General features: G+C 34.7%; 1 protein-coding gene across 6 annotated transcripts in view; it reads left to right on the top strand.

Moving 5' to 3' along the window:
- Src64B (Tyrosine-protein kinase Src64B) overlaps positions 1-14551 on the top strand; it is a 284478-nt gene that overhangs the window by 229170 nt on the left and 40757 nt on the right. For 5 of the 6 annotated variants that reach the window (XM_069818190.1, XM_069818193.1, XM_069818192.1 and 2 more), the window contains 2 exons: positions 860-994; positions 13233-13391. In XM_069818190.1, coding sequence (XP_069674291.1) covers positions 952-994; positions 13233-13391 — 202 coding nt within the window. In that variant the 5' untranslated portion in view covers positions 860-951. The remainder of the gene's footprint in view (positions 1-859; positions 995-13232; positions 13392-14551) is intronic. The other variant, XM_069818195.1, reaches the window with a different exon arrangement.

Consider the following 14551-nt stretch of genomic DNA (forward strand, 5'->3'; position numbering starts at 1 on the left):
AGAATTACTTTACAATGATAATATAAGGACTATTCATAAGTATGCACAGTAATTAGCATAGGGATGCTGTCCTTGCCGTGAGTGTTGCGTGATTCAGTTCACTTCGAGCAGTGGTACATAGAGAATCGTATGGCTGTTAAGTAGGCTGCTCACAGTGCTCTGCATGTTAAAAATGTGTGCCCTAATTGAGAACTCTGCTAGCTGTGAAATATACTCAATGATATCATCTATTGTGGCAAAAACTGTAAAATGCTGCAATCTATCGCCATGTTGCAATCTGTTTTTTTTTTCTCAACAACGCCCACTTGCATACTGCACAGTGTATTGTGTCTGAACTACAACATTTCAACTTGGAAGTGTTTGGTCACTCTCCATATAGTCCTGATTTGGCACATAGCGATTAGCATCTTTTCATGCATATGAAGAAGTGACTTGCATCGCAACACTTTGATGATAAGTTGCAGTCCATCATCATAGGTTGGCTTCAGTCACAGGCAGGAGACTTTTATGACTGCGGTATTCGAAATCTCGTTGAATGCTATGATAAGTGTCTCAATTTAACCAGAAAATATGTAGAAAAATAAATCAGAGTTTGTAGTTTCAAACTGTTGTAAACAAATCCTGTAAACACATTGCCATTTTTGTAACAATAAAACGGAAATTACTTTATGAATAACCCTTAATTGGTCATGAGTTCACCCTTTTAATTGTCTGCCTCGAAATTTCTGTAAAATAAGAGTTTAGTAGAAAGTAGGGTGTAAGAATACTGTATGTATTTGTTAATTTAAATGCACAACGTCATTATGTAGCATTTATATTTTGTATCATGATGCTTACCCGTATGTTTTATTTATTTCAGTTGATGTATTCTGGTGTGACGACCATGACTTTCAGGCCCTATATATAGTAGTACAGAGTCAAGACACCACAGTATCTCACTGAGCTTCCAGCATGGGGGCCTGCTGTTGTAAACCAACCACCAGAGGCCATGCCTGTAAGTATTCAACCTTGATGTCGATCTGTACAATATAGTTACCAAAGTGAGTAACGGACAGTCTGCCATACCATTTGAACACTGCATGTCAGCGACTTCACAAAAGTAGTAACAAAAGCTTTAACAACACATGTACTGGTACCTACTTGTGAAAGTTGCTTTGATACTACTGAGGGAAACTGTAAACAATGACCTCTACAATTTTCCTTTTGGTCTTCTTTAGAATATTATTTCTGTATTATTTCTCCATTAATAATACATGATAAACATAACAGAGAAATGCGTTGGCTTAAAAAAATTAATATTATCTCATATATTATTTGCCTGTTTGGTGCTTAATAATACAGTACCTTTTGTTTTTTGCGATATTTTTCTTTTGGTTCAAATGAGTTCATGTGAAGATTTATTTATTTATTTATTTATTTATTTATTTATTTATTTATTTATTCATTTATTCATTGATTGATTGATTGATTCATTCATTCATTCATTCATTCATTTATTTACTTATTTAAATGCAGAGGTACTTGACTTAAAGTCATTGGCTGATATAAAATACAGTTATAACAAAAGTGGAAAATATTACATAATAAAATACAGAAATAAGAAGAACCACTATGAAACTTCTATATCCAAGGCATTAGGTTTCTGGCAGTTATTTTTGCAGTGCTGAGCAGGACGTAAATGTTCAGAGTCCGGAAAATTAGGGGTCTTCATGATACAAGAAATAAAAAATTATTGCTATCAGGACACAAGTAAAACTAATATTATTAATGGAGAAAAACTCGCTCTGGCACTGGGGATCGAATCGAGGACCTTCAACTCTACACACTGAATGTTCTACCACTGCGCTACACCGAGGCTCCATCCACAGCACTGGATTGAACTCCTCTCCTTGGTTTTCCCATATAACATAACAGAGAATTCTTTTAGCTTAAAAAATTAATATTATCTCATAGACAAATCTAATAGTGTTACTGGAAAAGTGGGGGATTTCTAGTCCAAAGAAAGTGATGAAATTTCATTTAACAGAAATTTTGTAGTTCTCTTTTTCATAAGAGAAAACTGAGAATTTTCCAGTCTCCAAGAAATAGAGTGTGTCAGTTACCAGAAAAATGAGGATCTCAACTCATAAAAAATAAATTAAACATACTGGTAACAGAAAAACGTGCGTTCTTTAACCTACAAGAATTAAAAAGCAAGAACAAAAACAATACATAACCCTTAAAAAGTCGAACCGTTCTTCCTAACATTAGCACTCCTGTGGAGTATTACCACACCCCAATTAATAATAATGTTTTGGACTTAACATTTATTTTATTATTTGATATTTGTCTAGATATTATTAAAATGACCAACTTGCAAATAATTTTAAAGTTAATTTTTTAATATAATATTATAGGATTAATTAGCAAAAATTTACAATTTTATAAATTCCAAAAAGAAAAAAAAAAAAAACCATACCTAGGAGACACTGCTCCGTCAAATCATTTTCATTGCCCTTGCAAATTTTCAGAAGACACTTACGCATAAACATAATAATTAAACTTGAAAATAAGTGTATCAAAAGTAAATCATGTTAATTTGCTCTTTGTCACTATTACGCCCTTCCGAACTTTTGAAGCATTTCTCACAAACCAATAACAGCGCCAATTGTATTAAAACCTAACGGGACAAAACTGGCTATTTCTGTCTCGAGACAAAGCTTAAGACATTCTTGAAAGCATTTTAAACGAAACAATTTCTTACGTACAATTTTCTAAGTAGAAATGGGTTGTGTACAACTCCCCCCCCTTGAGTTCTTAAGAGTAAAAATAAAAAAGAATGTTCATTGTTGGAGAACTGGTTGAAGGAAATAATTTGTTATATTGTAATTCAGTAACTCTATTGCAGTGTCTGCAATTGAATAGACTGCACATGTATACTAGTCTTCAAAAGATATAAATTTTTAAAAGTTTTATATTTTATACTTGTTCATTACTATTATCCATAGCTGGTATCTAAACTGATCTATATTTTACCGTCCTTGGAACCTAAACAGTGGCTTTATTCACAGCACTGAATTAAAAGTTTTCCATGACAACCAACACATTAGCAACAATAAAATTCATACATTAATTTGTTTACAACTTCTTCACAAACAAAACATTACAAATAAAATGCGTACAATTTAAAATTGAAGTTAGATACCAATAATAATGAAATGCAGATACTAGCAATGGATAAAATATTGTATAGTACACAGAGATTTTATGTGCTTGTGGAAATTATCACTCTCGGCTTTGCCTCGGATGCTAAACTTTCTACTCATGCATAAAATTTAATTTTACTCTCTAATACTATAAATTACTATTACTTACTTCCTAATACCTTTATCAAAAAAATTTCCTTACATTATGAAGTTCTTAATGCTGACTTATATAATATTCTAATACTTTATGTTCAATTCGGTAAATTTATATTATGCACACTCGTATTTCACAAACTTTCCTTTCTTTATTTTCATGAAGGTTTTTTATACTAATTATTAAGCTAAACAAGTCATTGCATTGAAGAAAATCAGACTTACTAACTTTCATATTCCAAGCCTTTTTCCGAATGTTAGTGTGCATTTATTTCTTAAGGAATTCAGAATTTTCGGCACCACTGGAAGGAGCTTTCCAGTAGTTTTATACTAAAGCCTGTTTGTTATAGAGTAACAAAATTTTCTGTATAGAGTCAGTGCTATTCTTGGTAGGTAAAATAAAGGAGAAAAGAATGGTATCACACCATTGCTGCTGTCATAATGACGAACGTCTTTTTGATAGTTTACTCAGATTAGATTTATGCCATTTACATCATTTACTTGATTTGTCAGTTTACAGTTATATGTGTATTTTTATATGTGCTTTACTTCTTTTTCTGTTTGTTCATTTTAAAATTATATCTGTGTGTGCTGTGTATGTAAGGGTGTATTATCATGTTACGTAAAGTTAAAAAATAAAATGGCTATTGAAAAGTCTCAACTTTAATACTTTTTGCCCAATCTGCGGTGATTAAGCGACAAAAATAAGTAGGATACTGATTGCAGTTAATTGCTTCTTATTTTAGAAAGAGTAGATTGAATAATCGGTATGTTTTAATGTAGCTTATATAGTCAAGCAGGTAACAAGAGCGAACTTTCTTATTTACATTTTGAGACAAATAGGGTTAAGTCCAATGTGAGATTTAGAGTTTGATTCCTAGCAGATAACTTGAGACCAATAATGAGCAGAGTGGGTTATTAGATATTTTCCCATGTTCATTTTCTCCTGTCAGTCCCATTCCATCATTTGGTGCATCGTAATATTAATTTCCCAAGTTGAATGATGCATTATTAATACAGAAGTGGCCACTGGCGTAGCTCAGTCAGTTGAGGTGCTTGCCTACTGATCTGGAGTTGCACTCAGGTATGGGTTCGGTTCTCGCTTGGGCTGATTACCTGGTTGGGTTTTTCCCGAGGTTTTCCCCGACTGTAAGGCGAATATCAGGTAATCACTGGCAATCCTCGGCCTCATCTCGTCAAATATCATCTCGTTGTCACCAGTCCCATCGATGCTAAAGAACCCAGTAGTTGATACAGCATAGTCAAATAACCAACTTAAAAAAAAACAATTTTTTATGTCAAAAATTTAATAAGATTGTTTAAAGTCCAGGAAAGTATATATATTGAGAAAATGTAATCAGATATACATTCCGTGATTTCATTTTTTAATTATCTTTGAATTCCCAGAAAAAAGAAACGGATTTTTATGTTTGAATAATGATCTTGAATTTCTATGGATGTATGTATCTAATAATTCTTTAAAATTTCCCCTGTTTATGGAATCGACACTTTCATTTTGTCCACGGAAGGCCATTTGCTATCTGCTTAAAAATGAAGGTGTTCTAATTATATAATGCATTATTAACCTATTCAATCTAATATTTTCATTGTATGTAATTATGTAAAACCTTGGACATTCTTTGAAAGCATCAGAAATGTTATTCATATTTTCTAATGCCTTGAACTCGACACATTTCTTTAAATGTTCCAGCAAAGATTCATACTCCCAAAACGCAAGTGTAATTGTATTTAAATTACTGACATCATTGTTGTTCCACGCACTCATATTTACCACAATTAATAAATACCCGGTATGGTCAACAGTAGGTACAACTTCTGCAAGCAACTACTAGCACATAACCATTTGTGTTCAATGTGTCATCAGGATTTAAATTTTCTGACGAAGTTTTTTGAGTTAAGTTTTTTTTTATCACCACAGATGTCTCCAACCAAAGCACTGGTTGAGATTTAGGGTACACTTTGTTTCGTTACACCGTATGTTAAGGAAACCAATATCTGAACATAAAATGCATGTAAGGGGTTACCTCGATTTGTCTTAAGAGAGATGCTTCCTCTAGGAACGTGTGTGACCTACATGTCTGCTCTAAATAGCGCAGTTTCTTTTATAGAAGCCTTACAAGCAAACCAAGACAAGCATCCATTAAGAATATCATGATTAGTTGTGTGAGAGGCATTCTATTAGAGTGGTCTCTAGCAGAAGTCGTAGAAGTAATGTTGCCAAGTTTGAAAAGTTGTAACATTGTTAATGGAGGGATATCTCGCCTTCTGCCCTTTTGGTTCAGGGAAAATACTTGTCTTTATTTACTGTAGACTGTATGGTATGAAATATGTATGGTGAACATTATCAGCACTGCAGTGCTTGCTTCTCATTGGATACTCTAACAGATGACTTTCTGTGCATCGCAGTTTTCATGGTCATACAGTGTAAGAAAATGAAGAACAATGGAGGTTTACCATGATTAAACAAATTCTTCTTGTTATCCTCTTTCCAACGCGAAAATGAAGTTTCAAGTAAACTGCAGACTAAATAATTTGTGGGATTCATTGTACATTAACAATAGTACACTTAAAATCACTATAAACCCACAGAATATTTAATATACTGGTACTCGAATTAATACACCATATGTTTAAATTAAATTTAAAACTAACAAGGAGAGGACACGCTCTGTATATCATAGAATTAAATAAGATTTTGTGACATGAAAGTATAAGATGTACTGTTTAAAGTCATACCTGGTGTGGGTGGCCAATGACCCCTCGTTTTGAAAATATTGGCTATTGTTTGTGACATACTTCCGTTAGGTGTCTAACATTAGACTGTGTAACAGCGTAGCTCATATGGTTGGATGCTGAGTTGTCATCCAGGCAACTTGAGTTCGAATCCTAATGCCTTCTCATTTTTCAAAGCTTGATATTATTATTATTATTATTATTATTATTATTATTATTATTATTATTATTAATTTTTTTAATTTTTTTTATTCACTTTCAGTTGTCAGCTCCTATATTCAAAGCCATGTTGAAATATGCGTGGTATGCATCAAAATTAATAAACGAATGAGAAGTGTTTGTGAATGTGAATGATATCTGTTTCGCAGTAGAAGTGCGGAAAAATGTGTGTGACTGTGGACAACCTTATTTCATTTGCTGTGCATGGTGCAGGAAATATGTATGTTTTGTGTGTTTTTATGACATTTATCATAATGAATCGGGACACGATGAAGTGGAATAGCTGCTACAGAAACAGAACAGACACCAGTGACACATCTTACCTGCCTACATGAGCAATATTTCATTGTTTACAATACAGTGTTAGCTAATTATAATTTGTTTAAAACATGATGAAGCGTTCAATACATTGAGAAATATGGTATATGTAAATAGATTACTGTGATCACAATATTAATCATTATTAAAAGAAAAAAAAATAGGACCAGTTAAGATTCGAACTTAGGTTGCCTGGATAACAACTCAGCATCCAACCATATGGGCTACGCTGTTACACAGTCTAATACTTCCCTATTAAGCACCTAATGGAAGTATGTCACAAACAATAGCCAATATTTTCAAAACGAGGGGTCATTGGCCACCCATACCAGGTATGACTTTAAACAGTACATCTTGTACTTTCATCTCACACAATCTTATTCCATTCGGTGATATACAGAGCATGTCCTCTCCTTGTAAGTTCCAAGTTTCATGAGACTCGTGACAATATAATGCAATATTATATCTGTTGTTCTAGTAATCTTAGTTGTACTGTTACGAACACATTAGACCAATGTTGCCAACGAGTTTGTGTAAAAGAGGAGTGAAGAGCAGCACTGAAATGTTGCTAAATTATTATGTTATCAACAGAACAAATTTTATTCCTTCGCTAATGGCACTTTAAAGAATCTCTGTCTCGAAAAATTGTGACTCAGTAATTCAAATGCTTTAATGGAGAACCGTCACTGCTAGGATTTGTTACTCAGCTGCTTCTACGAAAACTGTGTTGGACAAAGCAGCTGTGAAAGTTTTTTTTTTCTCTCTGAGTGCTTTGGTATCATTCCGCAATGTTATGCACTCACTTCTTCATTACGGAATTTACTACTTTGCCATTGTTAAGTATCCTCTGTAATTTAAAAGATAAATTAAACATTTATCTTACCTTATCTAACTTTATGCACATGATAGCATCACAGTTAAGGCATTGTGCTACAAGCTGAAAGTTCGTGAGTTTGATTCCAGATCCTGTCTTGGTTTTTTTCATTTTTCTAATTCTTTTGGCCGCACTATGGCTCTAGGGTTCACTCAGCCTCTAACAGAATTGATACTAAGGTGCTCCCTTGGGTGCAGAGGTGGCCAGATGTAGAACTGACATCTCTACTACTATTCAGTACCGATTGTCTCATAGGGTGGAGACTTTAACAACCTTTCACTTGAAAGGACTTTCAGGAACTGTAATGGGATAGCTTTTTACCTAACTTCATCTTACCATATACATCATTCTCTTCATTGCCCTAATCTACCACAGCTTATGGTGCCCTTTCTAGCATTCTCATCCTTACCATATCTAATTTACTCTACCTTTCATTACTCTATTCTATTCTACCTTATCTTAATCCATTTATGCCCATAACTTTTTTTGTTGAATATTTTCATAATTTTACTAATTAGAGTTTATATATATCCAAGGAGTAACCTTCTATTAATGAAATTGTATTTGTGTCCTTTGTTACTGTATACAGGCCTGTTGCGAAAACGCAACACTAAGCACATATGATACCAATATTGCTTTAAATTACAGCGGGTCACAGAACGTATTGAAATTACATAAAATGTAACATGTATGACTTAAATCTATAATTTTATAAATTAAACTTCACAAATAATTGTCAATCAAGATTATTTTAAGATTTAACACTAACATAATATTCAAATTCCGTAAAATATGTACAAACAGTGCCAAAAGTGAGACTACACTCTAGTACAAAAATCACGAAAATATTTTTTTGAATCCAGTCGCTCTTTTATAACAGTTCATTTTACATGAAAAGCAAGAAAGCATTTTTCATGGCGGACAACTTCACATTTTGCGCATTTCTTCATTGTCGCAGATTTGCACATAGCACACCTTGTCCTCCTATTCTGTGATGAAATGTAGTGACTCACGTTGTCGAATCGAGAGCCCAAGGAAACACTTCTGGCCATAGGTGTCTTCACAGGACCAGTGTTACTTCTTGGTTGACCGAATCTTCGTTCCTTCTGAATTCCAATAGGTCTAGTGTATCAGAGCCAGTGATACTAGTGGATCTTCTGTGAAGGTGACAATCATGCAGTGATACATTCAGAATCCAGATGTAAGTAAGCCAACACCATTTCTTTGAATGGGCGCTGGTTCTATAGCTGGATACGTTTTGATCCATTATATCCGTGCCACCCATATTTGAATTGTAAGTTTTTACCTAAAAATGTTGTGAAATCTGCACTGTCTTGTTTTGAGAAGCTGAATAGCGAGATGCATTTGCAAGTGGTTCTATGCCTTCACAATTACACACCATGGTAACATTGACATTCCATCAACAAATTACCAAGGGCATACTCAAATCTGTACATACGTCATATGAGCCTGTGTTTTTTTCTTCATGTCAGTGACATGACTAAGCGGATATGTCTTAGTAGTCAATTTTATTTCCCCTTATGGTATCTATTAGTCCCACTCACATTTCTGTAAACGCGTTCACTGTCTTCAAAGATGTAAAATAATTGTCTGCAAGAATGTGATGAGGAAGTATGTTCTTTTCATTGTCTTTAGACAGGGTGTTCACAAACTGCAGTAATACTCCACTTCCAAGGCCATACTCTGCTTTGTAATTAGTCTGTTGACATTTAGCATCCTGGTAAATGTCAAAATCAACGAATTAACCAAGTTTGAAATTTGTACACCAGATTTTATAGCCAAATCATATTGGTTTTCCCCTAATAACTGCTTTAGGCTATGATGCCCACAATAAGGAATCATCCCCTCATCGCGAACATCTTTTTCTCACCACGTTGAGTAATTCCACTTACATTCTGTGTCTTAGTAGTCATTACAGTTTGATTTAAATGCACATTGGATGCTGTTGGAAGTTGACTGGTATCAGAAATTCTCAAAACGTCCTCATGTTGAGACTGAAATACTAATTCTCCATCAGCACAAAGTTGATGTGAATTCAAATTGCTGAATGTTCCTCCTATATCTTCATCTGCACTATCTTCATCTGTATCATTACGGACGTCCGAAGTCCACACCTGTGGAGTAACAGTTAGCGTGTCTGGCCGCGAAACCAGGTAGATCGGGTTCGATTTTCGGTCGGGGCAAGTTACCTGGTTGAGGTTTTTCGGGTTCTCCCTCAACCCAATATGAGTAATTAAATGCTGGGTAACTTTCGGTTTTAGACCCCGGACTCATTTCATCGGCAATATCACCTTCATCTTATTCAGACGCTAAATAACGTAAGATGTTGATAAAGGGTCGTAAAATAACCTACTAAAATAAAAAATGCACGTCCGGAGGACCTATATACACATCAATACTTTCTGTAGTATCTGAAGGCAGTCTCCAATTTGCTTCGTACTCAATCTTCAAGATAACATAGAAAAGATATTGTATGTGCTTAGTGTTGCGAAAATGCAACATTACAATTTAGCAGGGCGGGGAGTCAATATGGAGGAAGGCTGTAATATAAGTCTGCAATAATAAGCAAATACAACTATTTTAGTACGTTGTAAGCAAATTTTTACATATATATGATATAAAGTAAAAACAAAATAATACATTTTCTTCGACATGGTGTGTGCGGATATGCCAATACTCTGACGTGAAAATTCACGTCTCTCGCACCACCACATGAAACTGAAATGGAAGTTAATTATTGTGCTGCAGGCTCCTTTGATTCTTCTAGTATACACAGCAATGAAATAAAAGTTAATTTTGTAATTCATTTCTTTGCATTTTTGCAGAACAATAATTAATGCAGAATGTTGCGAAAACGCAACACTAGGCAGATATGGGTTCCTACTTTACCTCTCTTTAACCCATCTTCTCTATCCTTACCTTATTTTATCTCATCTAGTCTTACCTTATTTTACCTTATCTTACTGTACTAGTACTTCATTCATTAATATGTTTCTGTTACTCAACACACATTCATCACAACAAAGAATTACAAATACCGACATTTTATAAATCAAGCTACAGCATTGTCTCCTGTCTCTGTCTCATTGTCTCTTCTTTCCTTTTATTACTTTTTTGACTAACCTGAGTGCCGGGATTTTGGCTCGCGATTAAATTGCAATACTTACAGCTATTTCAGTGAGTTAATAAAAGTCCGCAAGTGTACAACTGCAATACGCATAGGGATGCCATATTTCTAAAAGAAAATGGAAGGACACTTTGTAGCTTGAATAAGAATTAATCATACCTATAAATTTGATCTTAGAATGGTCCTACTTTAGACTCCCCCTACCGTAGGTATTTCTCTTTTTGTAAGATCTTCTCGTCATATTTTATTAATTAAAAAAAACTCAATATAGCTAATTCGGAATTGAATTTTATTTTATGTAAAGATTATTAATTTTTTGTTCATACAGAATTCTCTGTTATGGTTATCATTTGTTAACAATGGAGGAAAATTCGCTCCAGCGCTGGGGATTGAATCCAGGATCCTCAGTTCTATGTACTGGCTGCTATACCACTGAGCTACGCCGAGGCTCAATCCACAGCACCAGATCGAATCTTTCTCTTTTGATTTTTTTCCCCCCTTTGTGGTCTGTAGGCAGAGAGAGAACAGTTTCCTTGGGAGGGGGGGGGGAGGCAAAGCAAAACCAAAGAATCTCTATGTAACGGGGTTATGGGGGACATCATTTACCTCCTGCCCCCCGTTATAGCTTGACCATGGTACAGTATATCGGAATATGGTCATTTAATAAAGGTATTTTCGGGGGCATGTTTCTTACAGTGTTACATCCATATTCTCGATGTTTCGGACCGAGTTGTATTGGGCTTGAACTGTAGGATATAACTTAAAACAACCTCCTTCTTTTTCTCTCTCGTACAGAAACTATGAATACATCCATAAAACTACGTAACAATGCTAACAGAAACTTTTTCATATGAAATGCAAACTCTAATTATTTTGTTTAATCTCGCCTTTAGATTTACCAGGATCACTTTTCTTTTTTCTGCGTTATTGTGCAGTGTTATTCATATTTCTCTAAGTGGTGGACTGAATATCTGCAGACTTCTAACACATGGGCACAGGCTGTTACAAAAGAAACATTACAGTGCTTCTATTCTCAAATGAGTGTAGCAATTCTTGTACATTCAGAAATTTAAAATAAATGTTATAGTCCAGACACATGATCTGAAGACATTAATTCGTCAATTTAAGCATAGAAACTTAATCATAAACAAAAGCAAAAAAGATCTTTTGAATTCAATATTTTCTAACGTTAATAGAAAAAAAGAGTTGAGACAAGTTTGGGGGAGCAGTGCCCCCCCATGCCCCCCAATAACTCCGCCTATGTTGTGGTCTTATTCCATGTTTGACATATATTATGTCATCATCATACCAGGAGCGCACTCATATGATTGACTTGTGCAGCTGGTACTCCACAGTTTGTTTGCACTATTAGACGAATAATTTATGTAAAGATTATTAATTTTTTAGTCCTACAGAATTCTCTATTATATAATATATGTCGAACATGGAGTAAGGCCACAAAGGGAAAAACCAAAGGAGAAAGATTCGATCCAGTGCTGTGAATTGTCTCGGCGTAGCTCAATGGTAGAACATGCAGTGTGTTGAGCTGGGGGTCTTGGGACCGATCCCCGGTGCTGGAGCGAATTTTTCTTCGTCATTAATAATTATTGCATTTTATTGTTAAGAGACACTTATCAGTTTGTACTATCATGTTTCCTCTTTATATAGTGCTCTTTATCAGAGAAGATATTCTTTCTACACTTGCTGAGGTACCAGGCAAACACAAGATGTTCTCCATTAATTTCAGCAGATCTGGGGATACATACTCACCATAAAATTGCCGCACTTTCAATTCCTCACCATAGAAATGTGTTCTTCATTCTTGATTACTCTCTTTCAACTCTTATATTCCGGAATGTTAAACTATGTTGTTATTTTACCTTAGTTTACTAGCTTCGATGTAGTGTGCATCATGTTCTGAATTCTAGTGACTGAAATATTTTTCCTTAAAATACTGGTAATATCTATTTTTGAAAAAATCGAGGACAGTCGGGGAATTTCTTTCAACTGCCACTTCTTGGACCACCAAACACAATGTAAAATCGTGTACACAGTCTTGGATGGTGAAGAACATACGACAATCCTAAATGCCCAGTATACTTCACAACTATCACAAGTTGCATCAAACTCATGAAATCTACAATGTCTGTAATCATTCTTGATTACACACTTTTAACACTTGTTTATCATGAATGGTAATGTTAAGTTTGTTACATTAACAATTTTTATAACTTCACTATGTTACATAATGAAACTATTACCTTAGTGACTAATTTCAGCGGGACTTTACACTATTTTCAAACTTTGAGTCACTAACATAAAATACCATAATCCATTAATAGTTGCATTATTTAACACAGCGAAGTTATAAAAATTGTTATTTTAACAAGTTTAACAATATCATTAGTAATATCTATATATTAAAGCAGCAGCCATCGTATTTCACATTTCTGGGACAGGTTTAGTATTAAAATAGAGTGATATTTAGTATTCAGAATGAAATATGTAGTTATAAGTTACTGTAGTGTGTACAGTATGATGTTTATGTTTGTGTCACAAGTGTATGTTGTGTCCTTGTCAGTGTATCATCACGATGGGTACAAAATGCATGATGGAATGGACTCTGGTGGCACCCACCACAGCAATGGGGGCGATCCTCGTTACACTCCTGATCCTAACCGACCACTGGGCATGCAGAAGAGGATAGCAGGAGATGTAATACGCACACCAGCTACCCCATGTAAGTCTTGTCATGTCATCATATTGTCCTTTGTTTTTATACTCTTCCGTGTTAAACTAAAATATGCAGATGCTTTTATTATATGATATATGTTTGTGAGACGTTTATTTGTTCATGTTCTGTGGAAGTTGCTTGAAATTAAAGGCTGAGAACCAAAATTGTTCACATAATAATAATAATAATAATAATAATAATAATAATAATAATAATAATAATAATAATAGTTTTATTTTCCCTGGCAAAGTTAAGACCATCAGGCCTTCTCTTCCACTCAACCAGGATCAAAGCACATACAGGAAAATACATAACGGTGTACAAGTATTAACTTAAAATAATAATAATAAAAAATAAATAAAATGATATAAAAAGATGCAATACATATTAATATAATCACAAACAGGAAAATACAATCCGGTGTACAAGTATAAAAAATACCTACTGTTTACAAAGAAAATATAAGTTGACGTCACTTCCCAGAATTAAGAAAACTACATTACTTTTTATAGATTAGCCTATATCTACTTGCAAATCTAATAGTTTTTGTATTTTACTTGTCTATCAGTATATCTAACTCTTTCTATATACAGGGTGATTCAGGACCTCTGTAACAAACTCTGGGGATCGATAGATCTCGCAATGACGATCATTTTTCGTAAAACAACCCATGTTCTTCTATGCCTCATTTACAAAGGTTGTATAAAAAGTAGTGGCAACAGTTCGATATTTCTGACATGGCTTTATTCACAGGGGTACAACATTTACATACCTTCAATATAGTCGCCCCCCTTATTTATTACTTTTTGCCAAATGTTTGGAAGGCGTCGTACACCATCAGCGCATCCATCTTTGTTGATGTTCCATACTGACTTCCCTATAGCACGGATAAGTTCATCTCTGGTATTGTACTGGGTCCCTCGCAGTGGTTCTTTCACTTTGACAAAGAGATCGTAATCGCATGGACTCATCGGGTGAGTATGGTGGATGTTCCAGAATCTCCCATTGCCAGTGATCCAAGAGGTCCTTGACAGCAGCAGCGGTGTGACTCCCTGCATTGTCATGAAGAATGATAGGGTTCTGTACCAGCAAGTGTCGTCGTTTTCTCCTGAGGGCTGGACGAAGGTGGTGCTGCAGGAACCTGCAGTAGTAGTCCACGTTTACTG

This window comes from Periplaneta americana, chromosome 2 (assembly GCF_040183065.1).
Source record: "Periplaneta americana isolate PAMFEO1 chromosome 2, P.americana_PAMFEO1_priV1, whole genome shotgun sequence".
NCBI classification, from domain to species: Eukaryota; Metazoa; Arthropoda; class Insecta; order Blattodea; family Blattidae; genus Periplaneta; species Periplaneta americana.